Below are 17,251 nucleotides of genomic sequence, written 5' to 3'. Positions count from 1 at the left end.
TAAGTATCCAACAGGTAAACATATATGAAAAATATGACCTCCTAATTGTTTTCAACAGTATAAAAAATATTAAATAAATTTACTCAGGTTTAAGATGATCTTACCTATTTTCTGGAAACCAGCTTCACATAAATATTGAGGGATTTGAGTAGATTTGCCACATCCAGTATCTCCTGCTATAATAACTACTCTTTCTCTTTTTACTGTTTCAATAATTTCATCTTTGTACTGTGCAACTGGTAAATTAGCTTGTGCATTCCTAAGTTTCTTCAACTTGTTAAATTTTTCCTTTTGCTTGAAATCCAGATACAAGACTACAACATCCCTGAACTTCAGCAGTCGCGACTTTGTTAACTGCTTCATCTCGGGAACTCGCGCAAACAATTCTCCATAGGACAAGTTGAGTTTGAAATTTAAGCAATGAGACTTGTGATATTTCTCCGGTACCCCGATAGAATTTAGTGCGGATTCAGCGACGGATTCGTCATTGTCGCCTAGTTGCTTCTTCACAGACTCGTACTTTTCGACGAATTTCCAAAAATCCGCGACATCGTGAACGAGATTGGAATTTGCCGTGAAGACCTTCCCCAATTCGTGTTTATATTTATTGAAACAGAATTCTTCGTCGCTCTCTTCGCGACGATACTCCGGGGAAGGGTTTCGCGTAAATTTCGAGGAGCTACATTCTTCGCTTTTCAGATCATCGCGATGTTTCTTCTTGTAATGTCTGTCATTTTCACGTGTGTATTCGCGACTGGGCGAATGTCGTCTTACTTTGCTCCTTGATGACATCTTTCACTGATCTTTCGCTGTGTTCATATATATAAGTAGTAAAGGGAAAGATTAGAAAAGTTTTAGGGAAGAAACAGAGGAGAAGAGGTGTAGGAGAGGAGTTTACTGTGACAGTGTGATAGTAGGATAAGCGTAGGCTAAGTATAGGTTTAAGCGAAGGAGAGTAATTAAAGAAAAAGCATAGTAAGTAAAATATAGATAAATGAACGATATGGATAGTGATGTTTTTATTTTTAAACCAAGTCCTCTTCTTGGCTGTAGCTAAATGGTAGATAAATTACTACACTGAGTTTATATATTGCGCCGTAACCTAACTTTTTAGATGGCAAGTTCTACAATATCGCATATCTCGTCACAGATTATTCTAATCTATCCTTATAGCGTGACTCGTATTCTGGCGCGAATATTTGTTTTCTCTCTAATTCGTTAGACATGTATAAAATATCAATTTAACAGGATTTACATTACAGCACTTAAGTAAAACTCAAACATAACATGTCAAGATAACCTGCTGTCACGTGAGTAGTGATGCCAACATGAAGATACAAGTCGGTTTAGAGTACATTTCGGGAGCGCGTTTTTTTGTTCGCTCGACAATTTTTTAAAGTTTTTTTAAAATAAACTAATTTTCCTAAATATTTCAGATACGCGTTTATCGAAAATGGAGTCAAGTGTGCATATACGGCTCAGCACTACCTCCAGTATACTATCTTAGGATATACGCTTCTATTCTCTCAGATACATATTCAGAATCTTCAAAATAATTTTCCAATATACAAAAGCGCTAGGAAGGTTGGATCGATGTAGCTTTACAGAAAAGCCGCATACTCGCATATGCGCACTGTGAAATATGTGGAACGAGCCAGAACTTGCACGTTGCTTCAGATTGTAAATATTTTCTCTTAATTCATTAATCTTTAGGCAATAAATATTCCTCGAAAATAATTACAGAGAGAAGCATGAGAGCGGCCACCAGTCTGATTTCAATGAGCTAGGCGCATTTTCGAGACGCCATCTAACAAAGTGCGCCTTTACTACGTTCGTTAGGTGCATTTTTGTGGTGGTAACGATGAAAAGCGTCTAGTTCGTGCCTATTAAGCCCGTATTAGGGTGCTATTTCACGTGTCGTACGACAAGTTTTTCGGATACGTTTATTGGTTGGCGAATAGAGTATTTCTAGGTTCTCTGTTCGTCAACCAATAAACGTATCTAAAAAGCTTGTCGTACGACACGTGAAATATCAGCCTTAGGCCCGTATTAGACTACCGACTGCACAGGTCGACCCGACTGCCGACTCTCAATAGACCAATCACAGTGAGGCGCCGACTGACTGGATCGGCCAACTCGCATTTAGACTTCAGTCTATCTTTCGAGTCAGCGACTCGAGTCGTAGCCAATCATATGGTAGTTCATATGATAACGCAACTATTTTCTTCTTTCTTTTAATATTTTGAGATTTCTTAGAAGAAAATGTTAAATTTCTTGACATATATGCCATTATTTTACTATCACACAGAACTTAATCTAATGACAATGGGTGTGTTCAGCGCACTCAATAGTTGCACAATAGTTGAACAATTCGTCAATGTAATATGTCTAGATTTAGGGATCTAATAGTAAGAACCAATAATCGCTGATTGCTCACTGAGCGCTTTTTCCGCTGAATGCGCCTATTTATTGCACTTTTTGTTCTCTAGCAGATGTCACTAGTACGATCAGTCAGCGGCAGACGTCGATAAAGCCAGCGGCACACAATACTTGTTTTCGTGCTGGATTGTTTGCTAGATGGAAATACTCTATTCTGATTAATCCGTCTTCAGAAATACACCAATCAGAACATAATATTTCCATCCAGCAAGCAATCCAGTATGAAAACAAGCATCGTGTGCCGTTGGCTTAAGTGTGATTGACCGACTGGAGTCGGCAGTCGTAATCGGCAGTCGAGTCGACCTGTGCAGTCGGTAGTTTGATACGGACTTAAGGGTGCGTTCGGGAAGCACATTACTAACGCTACCGCGTTCTTCTATCTTTATTGCTCCTTAGATATACAACAAGGATAGAATGACATGGTCGCTGAATAGCACTAATAGCGAACTCCTAACACGCACCTTAAGGGCCTGAACACAGACTTTTGCATAACGCATAATGCATAACACATAAGGAAATCAATCAATTAGAGTCATTCATTTCTATCCTGGAGAGGGAAATAAAGGTCTCTGATTGGTTAATTGCCTTATGCGTTATGCGTTATGCGTTATGCAAAAGTCTGTGCTCAGACCCTAAGGTTGTGTCCTTTTATTTTCAACAGATGCAGCCGATGTCATTGGCTGCGTTCAGAAAACATAGCTGATCAGTGAGCGTTCAATGATTATTGGTCCTTACTGTTAGATCCCTAACTTTAGACCAATTATGTTGACTAATTACTCAACCGTTGTGCAACAGTTGTGTCTTCTGAACGCACCCATTCTATCCTTGTTAACATTCGGTAAAATCGAAGGATAACATGACATCAGCTGCATTTGTTGCGAATAAAAGAACGCAGCCTTAGTGTCAATTGTGATTGTATTTCTGGTCAATTCTACTTAATAGTAAATGCGATTGATTCTAATAAAAAAATCAACCGAAGATTGTGAAATATAGCACTGGAAATATATTCTAAAAATGTTCTAATATATATTATAATTATTATAAGTTTTTATATATTATTATATAAGTTTTTTTAATAAAGAAATGTGATCTGATCTTAATATAAATTGTTTTTAGTTATGACTCGACATTAGACCTGTTCTTTTTGTCTAAACTGGCTTTTACAGGAATCTCTCGGGAAATTTTACTAGAAAATCTACAGAAATTATTTTTATCGATCTGGCAACACTGGATATTACACTGTTTACAGTCAATAAATTGATCAAGTTTACATTCGGGTGAATTGAAGAAAGAAGAAGTAAATAACGAAGTGTTGTGTTATACAAATACTCCAGACAGAAAAGGAAGCTATTTTATAGCGTATATTGAATATTTCGAAGTATATGCATGAGTTAGCCTCTAACATTTCACTCATCAATTAAATGCAGATAAGATAAAGGTTCAATTTGAGTTGTAAGGTTATCTAATAACACGTTGCGTGCGCACGTGTGCGAAATTTGTGACGCAAATAATAATAGAAACGATGGTAAATTTAATGTCCTGAAATGGAAATTGACAATTTGCGAGATCTGTTACAGACTATCGGAAACTTTCAAATTCGTATATGTTGTGAGAGTGACGTGAGGTTGTCTCAAGGTGAAAATGACAAGAAATTTGAAAAATAAGGCAGACAGCGAAGGACTTAGATCATCATTAATCAATCGAAAGTATAAGTAAGTAAACCGTTTATCATGATCGAGCGTAGATTCATTGAGATCGCGTCTTGAGATATATGTCTTGTCAGCTTGGCCTCCAATTTTTTTTTGCCAATGTCGCTTATCGCATGTTTCCGTGAGCTTCTTATCGCCTCAATATTCCGCACTGATTCTGTTCCAGCTTCGCGGTAATCATTATTTCCCTTCGCACTCGGAACAGAATGCACTTTAACATAAAAATATAACCGATGCCTGGACACTGATAACACAGGTACCTAATTCTGGACATTTTTATTGTTTTGGTCTTTAAATACAGATATCTAAATTTTCAATGTAGAAAGAGGGAGAGAGAGAGAGAGAAAGAGACAGAACATACATATTGAATGTATATGTTCCAATATATAAATCCCACGTTGAAAATTTTAAGACCAAAACAAGAAGAATGTTCAGTTAAGTACCAGTGTTATAGGTGTTATAGGTGTCGAGATATTGGACTTTTACCTTATCGATGATCTAATTTCGGCGTTCAAAGTCGCATGAAAGCTCGAATACAGTGAAGAGTCGAGATTTAGGTCGGCGGAAATTCGAACTCTTTCGAGAGATAAGCGATGCGTTTCGTTTTCAGACGCGTCGTTCCGTGGCCGATAAGTCAAGACGAAAATCGTATCGCCGACATCTCAGGAAAGAGTTATTGCGAAACTAATAACAAAATCACTCGAACGATTCTCTCCCTCCAGCGTGCAACAAGCCGACGAATAGCAACTGTGCTGGGTGTCTGATTCTATCAGCGCCTTATCACCGCCATCATCGGATTATCGTTGCGTCTTGAAGCTGTCCGCGTGTCTATATCGCGTTGACATATATACAGACAGCGTCGCCGTGTTCCAGGAGTGTTTCCGCAAGTGTTACCCGAGTTCGAGACCTCCGATGCCTTGAAAATGCGAGCAGCCACCTCATCACGCTGATCATCCGCGTTACCGTCGCGTCGCGAATGAATGCAGATAAGGGTCGATTCCGCGCGTCTACAGCGTCGAGGTTCAGTGAGATCCCAGCAGCTCCTTCGATTTCTACGCCGCTCATTCGCGAGTGTTCCTACGACCAGCGATGTTTACCAACGCGGTGCAGGCGAAGATAGCTTCGATGGTGCTGATCGGCGCCGGTAGCTTCATCGTCGGCGTCACGCCCGCCTGCTTCGTCTCGCACGCCGAGCACCTGCAGAGGAAGCTGCTGCTCTCCTGCACCCTGTGCTTCGGCGCCGGTGTCCTGCTAGCCACTGCGTGTCTGCACATGCTGCCGGAAGTGCGCGAGAATCTCCCGGATCACGCCGAGCTGGTGTTCACCTGCGGCTTCCTCGTGCTTTACTTGGTCGAGGAGTGCGTACACTACTTCTGCCCGAGCAGCGACCACGAGGCCAATAGTGGTCCTGGGAATTCTAGACAGAGGAACACGCACGAGCGAGGGTAGGTACGTGCTACGAGAGAGAAAAAGAGAGAGAGAGAGAGAGAGAGAGCTTCAACGCGATCCACGAGGATCGATCGGTATATTCCTCGAATATTCTCTCAGATATTCTCGGATGCTTAAATATAACTCGTTGCTGTCTAATATAAGGACGCGCAATCCAAATTTACACGTGGTAACGTGGAACAATAATAAGCACCTCGTTCTGTGTTTTCGATTATTTCCATGTTCCACGCTGGGAGAAGTAAATATCTAAGCAATGGTAAATATTTCTTTGGTATTAAATATTAGCATGTATTTATTTCAATCTCTAGATTCTCTAGATTAAAGTTATTCTAATAAAATTAAGAAAACGACCATACAAATATAATCTAAAAAATTGTAAGACTGAAAAATTAAAAACTTTCAAAGTCAGCTGTTAAGCTATTTTTATATAATTAAAAAATAAAATTCCAACTCAATGCTTATTTCATGCAATGGAGAGTTAAGGTTCTAAGAAAATATGTATTTTGATCTTATTGGAAAAATATTTTACGTTAGTATAAGTAAATATGTTATTAGTGTCTGCCGAATAAATATTTACTATCTCATAAATGTTTTTTTCTCTGAGTGCGTGTGATGTACTGATTGTTTCGTGACATATTATCATTTGTTATCGGCGATAAATCATGGTGTAATGATCTCTTATAAGACGAACGACGTGAGCATTATCAGACATTTGTGCTAATTATCAGTTTCCTATTGAAAATATCTTTGTAACGTAATCATGATCGGTAATCATGATGTACACATGAAATATACACAGAAACACACAGTTACGATTTAAATAATCCGAAGCGACCGATTATGTAATTGTCGAGAAATTCTTCCTCGTTATTCATTCTTTGGTGCGTATTAATAGTTGTTACTTGAAATTTACTTCAGGTGAGAGATATTCAGATTTAAATTTAAATTTTAAATTTATCAAAGACAAATGACAAATTTTTAGCGGAGTTGCGATCACAAATGTAATGTCACATATATTATATAATTTAAATAAAAAATGCAAGTATAGATCTCTAAATTCAGACTCAAATATCTTATGAGAGACAAGTTTTAAATAACGATTATACGGCCTTAAGGTCATATTAATAGTCGTTATTTGAAATTTACCTACGAAAAATATTCAAATCTGTATTTAGAGTTAGATTTTTTTTATTTGAATTATATATATTATTTAGTTTGTACTTGTGTGTAACATTACATTTGCAGTCGCAATTTAGCTGAAAACTTAGATCTAACTCTTTAAATTAAAATCTGAATGTCTCACCTGAGGCAAGTTTCAAGTAACGATTATTAATACGGACTTTAGAATTAGATGTGTTTTTCAGCGAAATTTTAGCGGTTACAAATGTAACGTCATACATATACATATCGTGCATATACATATTAGGTGGGTACCATTAACATATTTACAAAATTTTCTTTATTTAAACTGAGCATTGTTTACTATCGTTTAGTCAAGTTGTTTAAGTCGAGTAAACAATACTCGGTTTAAATGAAAAGAAATCCGATTTGAGTAAATTTGTACTATAATATGAGTAAATATGTAATATAATATGAGTAAACATGTGATAATAGTACCCACTTAATAAATTGTTAATTTTTAGATATTTGTTCTCAATGTAGTGCAAGCTAATTCAGCCACATAGAACAGACCAATTGATATAAGATAGTTACGTTATTTTTTTGACCGACTTCCTTTGTCAGTCTTGTCGAATGAAGCTAGTCCAAAATATATGCCGATGTTACGTTAGTGATAGCGTTATCTCTCGCGTGGAATGACTGTCGATTCGCACACCCGAGCGCTTTGATTCTTGACTCTTGGGTATTTGCCGTGTATGAAGAACAAATGGGAGCGGACCCAACGACACCACGCTCACACGTGGAAAATGATCACTCGAGCTATTGTTGGACATTGACACTCGATATCAACTTCCGTTGTTGCGGGTGCATCTACTGGATTGCCTCCGTACTAGAGTACCGTTGACTGTTCGTGGTAAGCACCGAGGTCGAGTTTCTCATGACGAATTGCGACTCGCGAGGAGATCGAGTTACTCTCGATCGCTCTCGAATGTCATCAGTGATGATGCGAGAACTTCACATTTAAATTTCTCTCCACTCGAGCTGTGCAGAACCCGAGGTATTAATTTTTATTGATACGCTTTCGAGAATTATTTACATACGGGATAGACAGTTCCGGTTTAATGTTGGTATGTTATTTTTGAGATATTGTTACACAAAGCCCCACGAGCAAAATTCGTCTCATACAGCACCAATGTCCATGTTATTATTATTAAAAGTCCCGGAGAATGTTAATTAACATGTTAAAGTCACGATAACGTCGCTATTAGATCTTTAGCAACACAATTAAAAACTTTTCAAATTTTGTCAATGTAAGATGTTTGTGCTGTGTGCTATCGTTACGCAAGACTCGACGAGTAAATTTCGCCACGACTTCTTCGACAAACAGGAAATGCGAGACTTGCGATACGATTCCGGCCGATTTGGTGACGCAAAGCGCGATTATAAACGCCGTTTGTGTCGTCAACTCACGCTCAATTCGACACGCAGCGTATCTTTGCGCGATTTTGATTTTGCACCGCTTTGATGGGATTGCATCCCTTGAATTTCAGCGCGAACAGTCGCCACCGTTGCCACAGTGTCGGTTTCAATGTGACTACACAAGACGAGAAGGTTTGCATATCCGAGAATGATTCGAGATTACCGTTCGTCTATCGGCAGACCCTTTCTGCTAACAACCTTGCTAACAACGACAATAACGCCTGGACTGTCAGCAGCTACGGCACGGCGGGATGCATGCGTAACAGCATGTCGCAGGAGGAAGCCACGTTCTTATGCCACACGAACCAGGGTGAGCAATGTGCCGACTTCAAAACCGGCCTCACCAGTCTCGCTCTCGCCTTGACTGTGCACGCCGTGCTCGAAGGGCTCGCGATAGGGCTGCAAACGCAGATCGCAGAGGTACGTGAATCGTGGCCTGAATAATGAAGAATATAAACGAGAAGACGTAAATTCGAGTTGTCGTCGTCGTCGTCGGTGATAACAGTGACTCGTAACGGAGCCACAATGAGACGCGGTACGTGACGACGTTAAGTTCGTTGAATTTCGGTCATTTACAGATGCAAGCGGATTTCATTTCACAAGGACAAGAGGCAGGGTGGCTACGTGTACCTATTCTCCACCTCGTGCCTTTTGATCCAGTGAAACGAGATCGATAAGCGTTATTGTGCGTACGCAATTGCGCAATTATGTGGCTGTTTTCTCAGGTGTTACTGTTGACCGGCGCGGTGGCGTCACACAAGTTCGTCGTCGGTTTTTGCCTGGGACTGGAATTGACGGGAATCAGCAGGTCCGTCGCTAAATTAATATTTACGATTCTTCTGTTCGCCGGCGGATCAGTGCTCGGCATCGGAATCGGCATGTTGATGTTTCAGGTGAGTAGAGGGACAAGAATCTCGATCAGAACCTTTTTTTTTTATTGTTGGATGTTATTTGGCATCAGCTTTGGCGAATGTCTAAATCGTCCTTTTCGAACTCACAGGTGGACACAGATTGGTTAAAAGTCGGGCTGCCGATTTTGCAAGGCCTGGCGGGCGGAACGTTATTGTACGTTACCGTGAGTGAGGTTCTGCCGAGGGAAAGAGCCAAGTGGCACAAGAGTCCGCGCAAATACGCCGGGATTTTGCAGTTTATCTCTATGGTTACCGGATTTGTCCTTATTTTCCTGCTCAACCGATACGTGGGCGCGTGAATCGATTGTTAGATCCTGCAAATAATTACAGGGCTACAGCAAGTTCGTCAGGTGGATCGCAATTACGCGAAATCGAGTTTTCCTCGCTTTGTGCAATGCTGATTGCACTCTGCATACGTAAATACAGTAACCGTGCAATACATACTCGAGCGAGTGTTATAAACTAAACAGTTCACTGCTAACGAAACATTTAAAATTTCTCTTTGAATATTCACAAAGATGTCGTAATAGAACATTCATAACGTACACGATCTTTGTCGCAGTATATATTTCATTTTTACTATAATTTCAATGACCATAATCAATAATATAACTTTTCAATCTACTATTACATTACATCGCTGTTTGAGTCTCTTCACAATCGTGATAAGTAACGATTTCTCAATTTTTATATTACATGCAAACGTACGTATATAAACAAAAAATTGTACAAATAACACAGACGATACTGATGGAAAAATCTATTTTTTAATTTGTAATACATGCTACGATTGTTCCTAAGATTGCTCCATGATCCGAAAAAGAAACACTAGTCAATTTCTCACCACCTTGAATTATGTTATCCGAAATGTGTTTATGCTGAGAGTCTCGAGAGAGTAATAACAGTCGTCGAATATCTTACCGTGGCAAAACACGACGAATCGAGAGAAAAAAAGACAGTGTTTCATCGTCGGCTCTTTAGGAGCTTACTGGACCGCGAATATGCCTTTTGTGTTTATCCAGCGTGGTAAAGAAGTGCGTAAAAATGTGCCTCCTTTTTTCCGGCCGCGATTTCCGGTTCGTCGAGCGTTTCCGCGGGAATTAGCGTTGCAGAGAGCCGCATCCGACAACGCGGCGAGAGATTAATCTCGTCGCGGAGAGAACATTAATTACGCGGAACTGTTTGAGGCAGAGATCGCTCGAGCCTCGCCGGTTCTGCCAAATGGAAAAAAGCTTAGAATAAGTCCCTTTACCGTACGTTCATCCCTCGTGAAGCTTTCTCGACGCGGCGTAAAGCAGCGGCAATTCCGCGCGACAGACTCGATCCATTAGCGAATTACTCGGACGTAAGAACGAGCAGCTTTAAGAGGGCACCTATAGCCGAAGCCTTAGGAGGATATAGTCGCCGTGAAATAGAAATAAGGAACAAACTACATTGTGCGCGCTTATACTATTTTTCTTTTCTATTCCTTCTTATATCTCGATGAAATCGATTTTATTGTATGAAGTGTGTCTTTGTGTGTATCTTTTCCCAAGCAAATTATTAAAAGATATCATGAAGATATCATGAAGAGGAATCCTATTTCTTTTTGGCGTTTTTTGGAAATCTTCAAGACATCTTTTAGTAATTTGTATTGTCTGCGTCGTTATTAAGATGAGTTAAATTTTCTAAATTTCCTGGAGTGAGATTTTATATAAAAAATAGAGTCGAATTCGAGTGAGTTTTCACTGTTACGGGGTAAATTCTTTACTCCGAGTCGTCGAATGAATATATTCACTAGAAACTGAAGTGTGAATCTGATATATTCTACCGCCAGAAGCGCATATTCACATCGATCGATTGAAACGTTCGCTCATATGACGTCAGAATCCACTCTAATCGAGTGAAACATTCACTCTCGTGTGTCTACGAGTATTTTCACTATCGCCTCGAGCGAAGATACTGCCACTTACCACTCCAAGAAATGTCGAGATAACGCAACGTAAATATTTCGAGGTAACACCGGTGGAGCTAGAGTCATAGATCTTCGATCTTCGAGACGATACCGGGACAATTTAATGACACCGAGTTTATTGTTTGGCGAGCACTCGCGACACGGTTTTCCCTCGTCTTCCCGGCGTGGAGACGCCGTCGACCGATATTCGGCGAGATCTCGTTTAACGGCGCGCTTTACGGCGCGGGAGGTGGATGCTCCCGATGATCGATAGCGCACGGAGATTAGATCGGGATCGCTATTGGCGTCTACACACGCCTGGTATCGCGTTTCAGCGTTCTTTGCTACGGAGCCGCGATATAAAAGCTCTCGTTCCTTTATTAGAAACTTTAAAGTCGACGGAGCGTTAGAGCTCGGCTCGGTGCGGCTCGACGCGGCGCGGCAGCCGTCCGCCCTCGGTCTGCATAAAAACAAGGGAGGTCGAATGAAATTTCATGAAACCTATCGTCGACGTCAACCCTCTCTCTTTCTTTCTCTCCTACGCGCTTCCTTGAACAGACGTAATTTCGACAAATGGACTTGTTCGTTGGAAACAAAAGAATCCGACCACGACGGAATAGATAAGAAAGGAATACTCGAGAGCGCGCCTTTCAGCAGCTCGACCCCACGCCGATTAATCTCTTTTTTAAATGTCAAAGCGACTCCCTTCCTCGCTTACCTCGTCCGCCCGCGACGAGCAGTTTATCACCGAATCGCACGTAGTAGTAAGTTCCGCACCAACACCCACGTACGTAATCCCGTCGGCTGGAGCTTGTTTCTCTCTCATCGGTCTTCGTCGAGGCCACCTTAGACGTATACTTAGTTTTTTCGATATTAACGAGGCTGAAGTGTGTGCATGTGGACGGTCTCATACGCTTTATACTACGTTGTGAAGTTCAGCGCGCATGTAGCTGCGCGCGGAGAGAAAGAAAGAAAGAGAGAGAAAAAGAGCGAGCGAGTGAGAGGGAGAGAGAAAGACGAGCCGCCATGTTTGCGCGCCTCTCTCTCTCTCTTCTCGACGCATTGCAACGGTTCGGCGTCGCGGCGATGTCGCTCCTCATTTTTCGTGATTTTCACCCGTCTCCAAGGATCCACGCGTGCCGAATCGATGTCGAAAGTGCTGAGTAAAGTGCCGGACACTTTGAGGTATCGTAACAATAGTCAATTTCGCGATTCTAAGTCGTGAAAACCTGCGCGTCGCTTCGCCGTGCGCCGACGCGGTATCCGTTGAAAAAGCCGGCACGTATTTTAGGTTATTTACTCGTTCGTGGTGCGTCGCGTCAGATCGCGTGCAGTCGTGAGTCGCGAGTACAGGACGAAATAGCCGCCGTGAAGCTGAAAGATACGCATAATTGTACGTACAATCGAATAATGACAGCGATCAGTAATGATCGGATATTAGGTCATATACTGTGCGGGAATAAAGGTGATTTTGAACAGGCTCCGGTTAAATTAACGAACGGTTAAGCTGTGGGCTGAAATTTTGACTTCACTCCGCCCTCTCTCTCTCTCTCTCCTCTCTCTCTCTCCTCTCTCTCCTCTCACTCTCCTCTCTCTCTCAACTTCTCCAACAGCAATTTTAGTTTGAATCCAACTACTCAACCGTTCGTTAGTTTAATCGGAGGGTGCGATTCGTTACACGCTACAAATGCTTCGAAGCATTCGCAACATCTGGTGAATCAAGTTTGGTCAAAGTCACTCTGATTGGCTATCTTGTTCGCGATGTTCGATCACATCGATCGATAATCGATGGTGATGCGCGATGTTCAACGCGCACGTCGCCGCGCGAGCCCGCCATTTCCTTCTTGTCGCGCGTTATACTCACGAAAGTGCCGAGTGACCGGCTTCGCGAATTCGTCGTGATTTTCGGGCAGAGAACGGGCAATCCGCGTGAATAATAGCAACTGGTGATTACTGTCTCTGATAGCAGTGTCGGATAATCGTTGCGTCACAATAATTGGTATGTGGGATTGCAATTAATCGCGTTCTCTCGTGCTAGCGAAGCTGTGTGTGTGTGTCACGTCTGTTATCCGCCAAAATGCGCTTTCGCATATCTCGCGTGGCATTTATTCCTACCGAGTGCATCACGTTCCGACCGTGCAAATCGAACATAGCTGTTGCTATGAACGGGTGTAAATAAGCACGCTGCACTTAAACTTCTAATCATGCTCGTTTCCGAGTGCGCTTTCACGACATCGTATAGATTAAACTAGAGATCTAATTCATATTTATTGTCTCATCGAAATAGCTAAGTCTCTCTCTCTCTCTCTCTCTCTTTCTCTCTCTCTCTCCCCCGCTTGCTCGCTCGCTCACTCTTTCTCTCACTTTCTCTCTCTCTTTCTCTCTGCCGTCTCTCTTCTTTCTTTTTCTTAATATATCCTTCAAAGTGCTTCGGCTTGATTGTTGCGCAAGCAGCCCTTGTAAACGAATATCGTAAAACCACGGTAGCTTCTTGTAAAGTACTTGCGTCTCGATGAAATTGAGTTTAAGATTGGAGTGTTTCATTTAACTGTATATAAACGGAGAGAATGTTAGTAAAGAGTACACTACAAGATTTTGTAATCGAGAAATAGAGATCGACATTCTGCAGTCACTCATTGTAATTTCATTTTGTATGCGTCACTTACATCTTAAGAATTGAAGTGTTCTAAAACACTTGCCATGTTTCTAGCGGAATTTACTGTGTTCTTTAGAAAGACAGAGTCCGCCGACAGTAAGGTTTATCTTACCGTTTTTCAAAAGAATTTATATGGAAAAGCAAACTATAATATTCTCTTTCCGTGCACATACTCGTGACATACTACGGTGTGTCTCGTACGATATAAGCGATTATTTTGACTATATTACCGTTCTTTTGATATTTCATACCGCTTTATAAATAATCCGTCATCGTGAACATAATACGAAATTTCTTCATATACAAATATTATAAAATCGTGGTAACACATTGGAACGCGCCATTAGAAGGCCGATGCACACGTTAGCTCGGTAGGATTTTGACACATTTGATGTCATGACCAAGATTGTCTCACAAAAGTATATACATATAAAACGATATAAAAGGCGTGCGGTGAAATATAAAAGTCTGTGCAATTAATCTTGTCGGTATAGGGGTGAGAAAATCCACACTCAGCGACACAGATATCGAAATAAAAATATCCTCAACGAAGAGGAAGACTCGGTATTATTATCAATTCAGTGCGCGTCGTCGCATGTATATTTTTATCTAGTATTTAGAATAATAGTATACTATATAAAGTATAGCAAACGCTTGTAGGGCAACGGTGTGGGCACATCTGGGCGTGTTTATGTATGAATCGTCACCGGTTTGTTGAGAGTCAGTCGGTCACCGCGCGCCGGGCAGACCGGCTGTGTCTCGCGTCGTACGAAAATTCATCGACGAAATTCCCGCGAAATCGACTCCGAATCTTCCGAAAAGTGAGCTCACTTCTCCTCTAAACCTCTTGCTTCAGTTTGGCGCGACAGTATCATACGTCGAACTTTACGAAAAACATCGTGACGCAAACTTTATATTCATAAATTGAACATTAAAGACAATGTGGTGTGTTCTGTAAGATCGTTTTCTGCCGCGCCGTTTCCAAAAGCGCGTTTGCGGGTGAACGTATTTACGAAAAGTCACTAAAAGCGAACAATAAATCATGACGTCAAAGTTGTCGGAACCGGCGAAATTTCACGCGCGCACGTTATAACAAATAGAGTTGCCAAACAGAGTGTTTAACGCGCGATCGTAGCAACGTGTCCCGCATGTAACAATTACCAGTGCTGTTTGGTGCGCCAGTCGCGGTGAGTGGGGGGGATGGAGAGGGGAGGGGGGAGCGGACGCACGGAGCGTGTTCATCTCGCGAAATCGCTGTTTATCCATTTATACGGCGCGTGACGACGCGACGATTCCGGCAGTAGTAACGCGAACCCTCGCGCGTCTGTTCCGCGCGTCTTGGTGCCTGCCAGAAGGGAAACGCGGAAGTGTGTATTCTACGCGACTGTGTGTGAGACGGACGTAAAGCGCTATCGTACAATATCGCCTCGTAAACCGAACGACACAAAAAACGTAAATAAGGCCGCGATTTGTTACACGCTCCCAACGGACTTTTACGTACAACCTTCCTCTACAAAGATTTTATTTATATGGTCGTTTTCTTAATTTTGTTAGTGTAACTTTTGTCAATAAACTTTGAAAGCGTTGACGCGCGTTCATAGCGAGAATAAATACATCAAGTTAATGCATTGTTATCAAATTCAAGCTTTATTCCGATAAATCGATAATAAATCAACGTTTTACTACATCTACTCGTTTTTATAAAACTCTGTATTAGTACAGTAATAATTAAATTCTCCTTTAAAAACTCAATAGGCAATAGACAAGCGAAACGTCGCGCTTATTGTGTCTATTGGCTATTGAGTTTTTAAAGGAGAATTTAATTATTACTGTACTAATACAGAATTTTATAAAAACGAGTAAATGTATTAAAACGTTGATTTATTATCGATTTATCGGAATAAAGCTAGAATTTGATAACAACGCATTAACTTGATGTATTTATTTTCGCTATAAATCTGCGTTAACGCTTTCAAAGTTTATTAACAAATGTTACACTAACAAAATTAAAAAAACGACCATATAAATAAAATCTTTGTAGAGGAAGGTTGTAAGTGAAAAATCAGGAAGTTTCAAAGCCAACCGCGCGCTAAGAGCCACTTTTATATAATTAGAAAATAAAATTTCAACGCGCGCTCGCCTCATACGAGAGCAATGGACGGTTAATATCTATTAGTGAAAGTTACATTAACGAAATTAAGAAAACGACTATAAGAATATAATCTGAAAGGACGTGAACGAAAAGTCGGAAAGTTTCGAACTGTTAAAACCATCTTTATATAATTAGAGGGTAAAATTTCAACTGAGCGTTACAAATAGTTCGGTCGTTCTACGATCATCCATCTCGTCGCGTCGTACGAAGAAGAACGGTATGCGCGTCCGCAGTTAGTCGCGTTTTTTTATTTTTTTTTCGTTCTTCGGATATTCGTGTTCGTGTGAGTGTGCCACCTGGATGGAGCTGAATCGCTACCAAAAGTCGCCGAGGAGCTGGCGCCGGTGGAACAGCTGGAGGATTTGGCCCGGAGGTAGCGGCGGCGGTGCAGCGGGTCCGAGTGAGTAAATTTATATATTATACATACTGCTTGTTACATATCCAGATAACATGCATGTCTAAAAGATGTTGAAAAGATACCTAAAAGACGTCTTATGTAACATTTTGTTATATGAAAAATCTTTTAGATATCTTTTAGACATCTTTTAGACATCTTTTAGACATGCGTGTTATTTGGATATTTACATATTATTTACATATACTTACATATTTACATATTGCTTACATATGCTTATATATTTACATATTGTTTACATATTGTTATATATTTACATATTGCTTACGTATGCAACTTTAACGCTTTGTTTACTTGCGATAATTTTGGCGCAATGTGTGCTTGAAATTTATTTTTACTATCGTTCGACACTTCGACTCCTGTGTTTCGACTGAAATGTTCGAAACTTTGACGGCGATAGTTTGAACGTTCTCTCACCCCTTTCTCAATTTACGGACGTTTTGTATCTCATAAAGAGCGCGAGCGTCCATAGACACTTCGCTCCAAAACTTGGAATGTTCCAATTAATGATACGCCGATTTGAAGCTTATATGTTGAATAGATTGAGAGTACAAAGTCTCGATATTGTTCTCGTGATTGTTTGGAAGATAAACGGTCCAAAAGTTTGCAACTTCAATAGATAACTATTTGCACGTAATATATATACTATATTATACTAGTGGCATGTTGTCAAATAATGATCTGAAAATGATACATTGAAATTTTAATTTTAAAAATTAAATAATTTTAAAAATTAAATAATTTTAAAAATTATTCTTAATGTGTGCCTCTACTTATCCTAAGCTTTAAATTGATGCCATTTATTGGGATATTCAAAGTTTTACAAAATGGCGAAGGAGTGAAAGCTTTGCCACATTTGTTTTTCCGGGAAAGAAACAAAACATAAAAGAACACAGCAGAAACCTTTTACGAGATACAATATACACGAGGAGCATCCCCGAGTCGGAATTTAGAATTCACATTTTTAAATGTTTACATATACATGTATC

General features: G+C 40.5%; 2 protein-coding genes across 3 annotated transcripts in view; one reads left to right on the top strand and one right to left on the bottom strand.

Moving 5' to 3' along the window:
* The window catches only part of LOC116851054 (probable ATP-dependent RNA helicase DHX34), a 9,129-nt gene extending 4,352 nt beyond the window's left edge, over positions 1-4,777 (bottom strand). The window contains exons 1-2 of one of the 2 annotated variants that reach the window (XM_032830075.1): positions 4,635-4,777; positions 105-809 (exon numbers count right to left, since the gene is read on the bottom strand). In XM_032830075.1, coding sequence (XP_032685966.1) covers positions 105-792 — 688 coding nt within the window. In that variant the 5' untranslated portion in view covers positions 793-809; positions 4,635-4,777. Of the gene's footprint in view, positions 1-104; positions 810-4,634 lie in introns of those variants that run through there. The other variant, XM_032830076.1, reaches the window with a different exon arrangement.
* Positions 4,778-5,200: 423 nt separating this feature from the next.
* On the top strand, positions 5,201-14,653 carry LOC116851059 (zinc transporter ZIP3). Its single transcript, XM_032830088.1, has 4 exons — positions 5,201-5,593; positions 8,267-8,615; positions 8,921-9,088; positions 9,196-14,653. The coding sequence occupies exons 1-4, from the start codon at positions 5,238-5,240 to the stop codon at positions 9,403-9,405; spliced, it is 1,083 nt and encodes a 360-aa protein (XP_032685979.1). The 5' UTR covers positions 5,201-5,237; the 3' UTR covers positions 9,406-14,653.
* Positions 14,654-17,251: the final 2,598 nt, after the last annotated feature.

Source organism: Odontomachus brunneus, unplaced genomic scaffold, assembly GCF_010583005.1.
Source record: "Odontomachus brunneus isolate Ranch 3 - 2012 unplaced genomic scaffold, Obru_v1 Obru_scaffold_165, whole genome shotgun sequence".
In the NCBI taxonomy this organism is placed as follows: domain Eukaryota; kingdom Metazoa; phylum Arthropoda; class Insecta; order Hymenoptera; family Formicidae; genus Odontomachus; species Odontomachus brunneus.
This window is presented reverse-complemented; position numbering and strand designations above follow the sequence as displayed.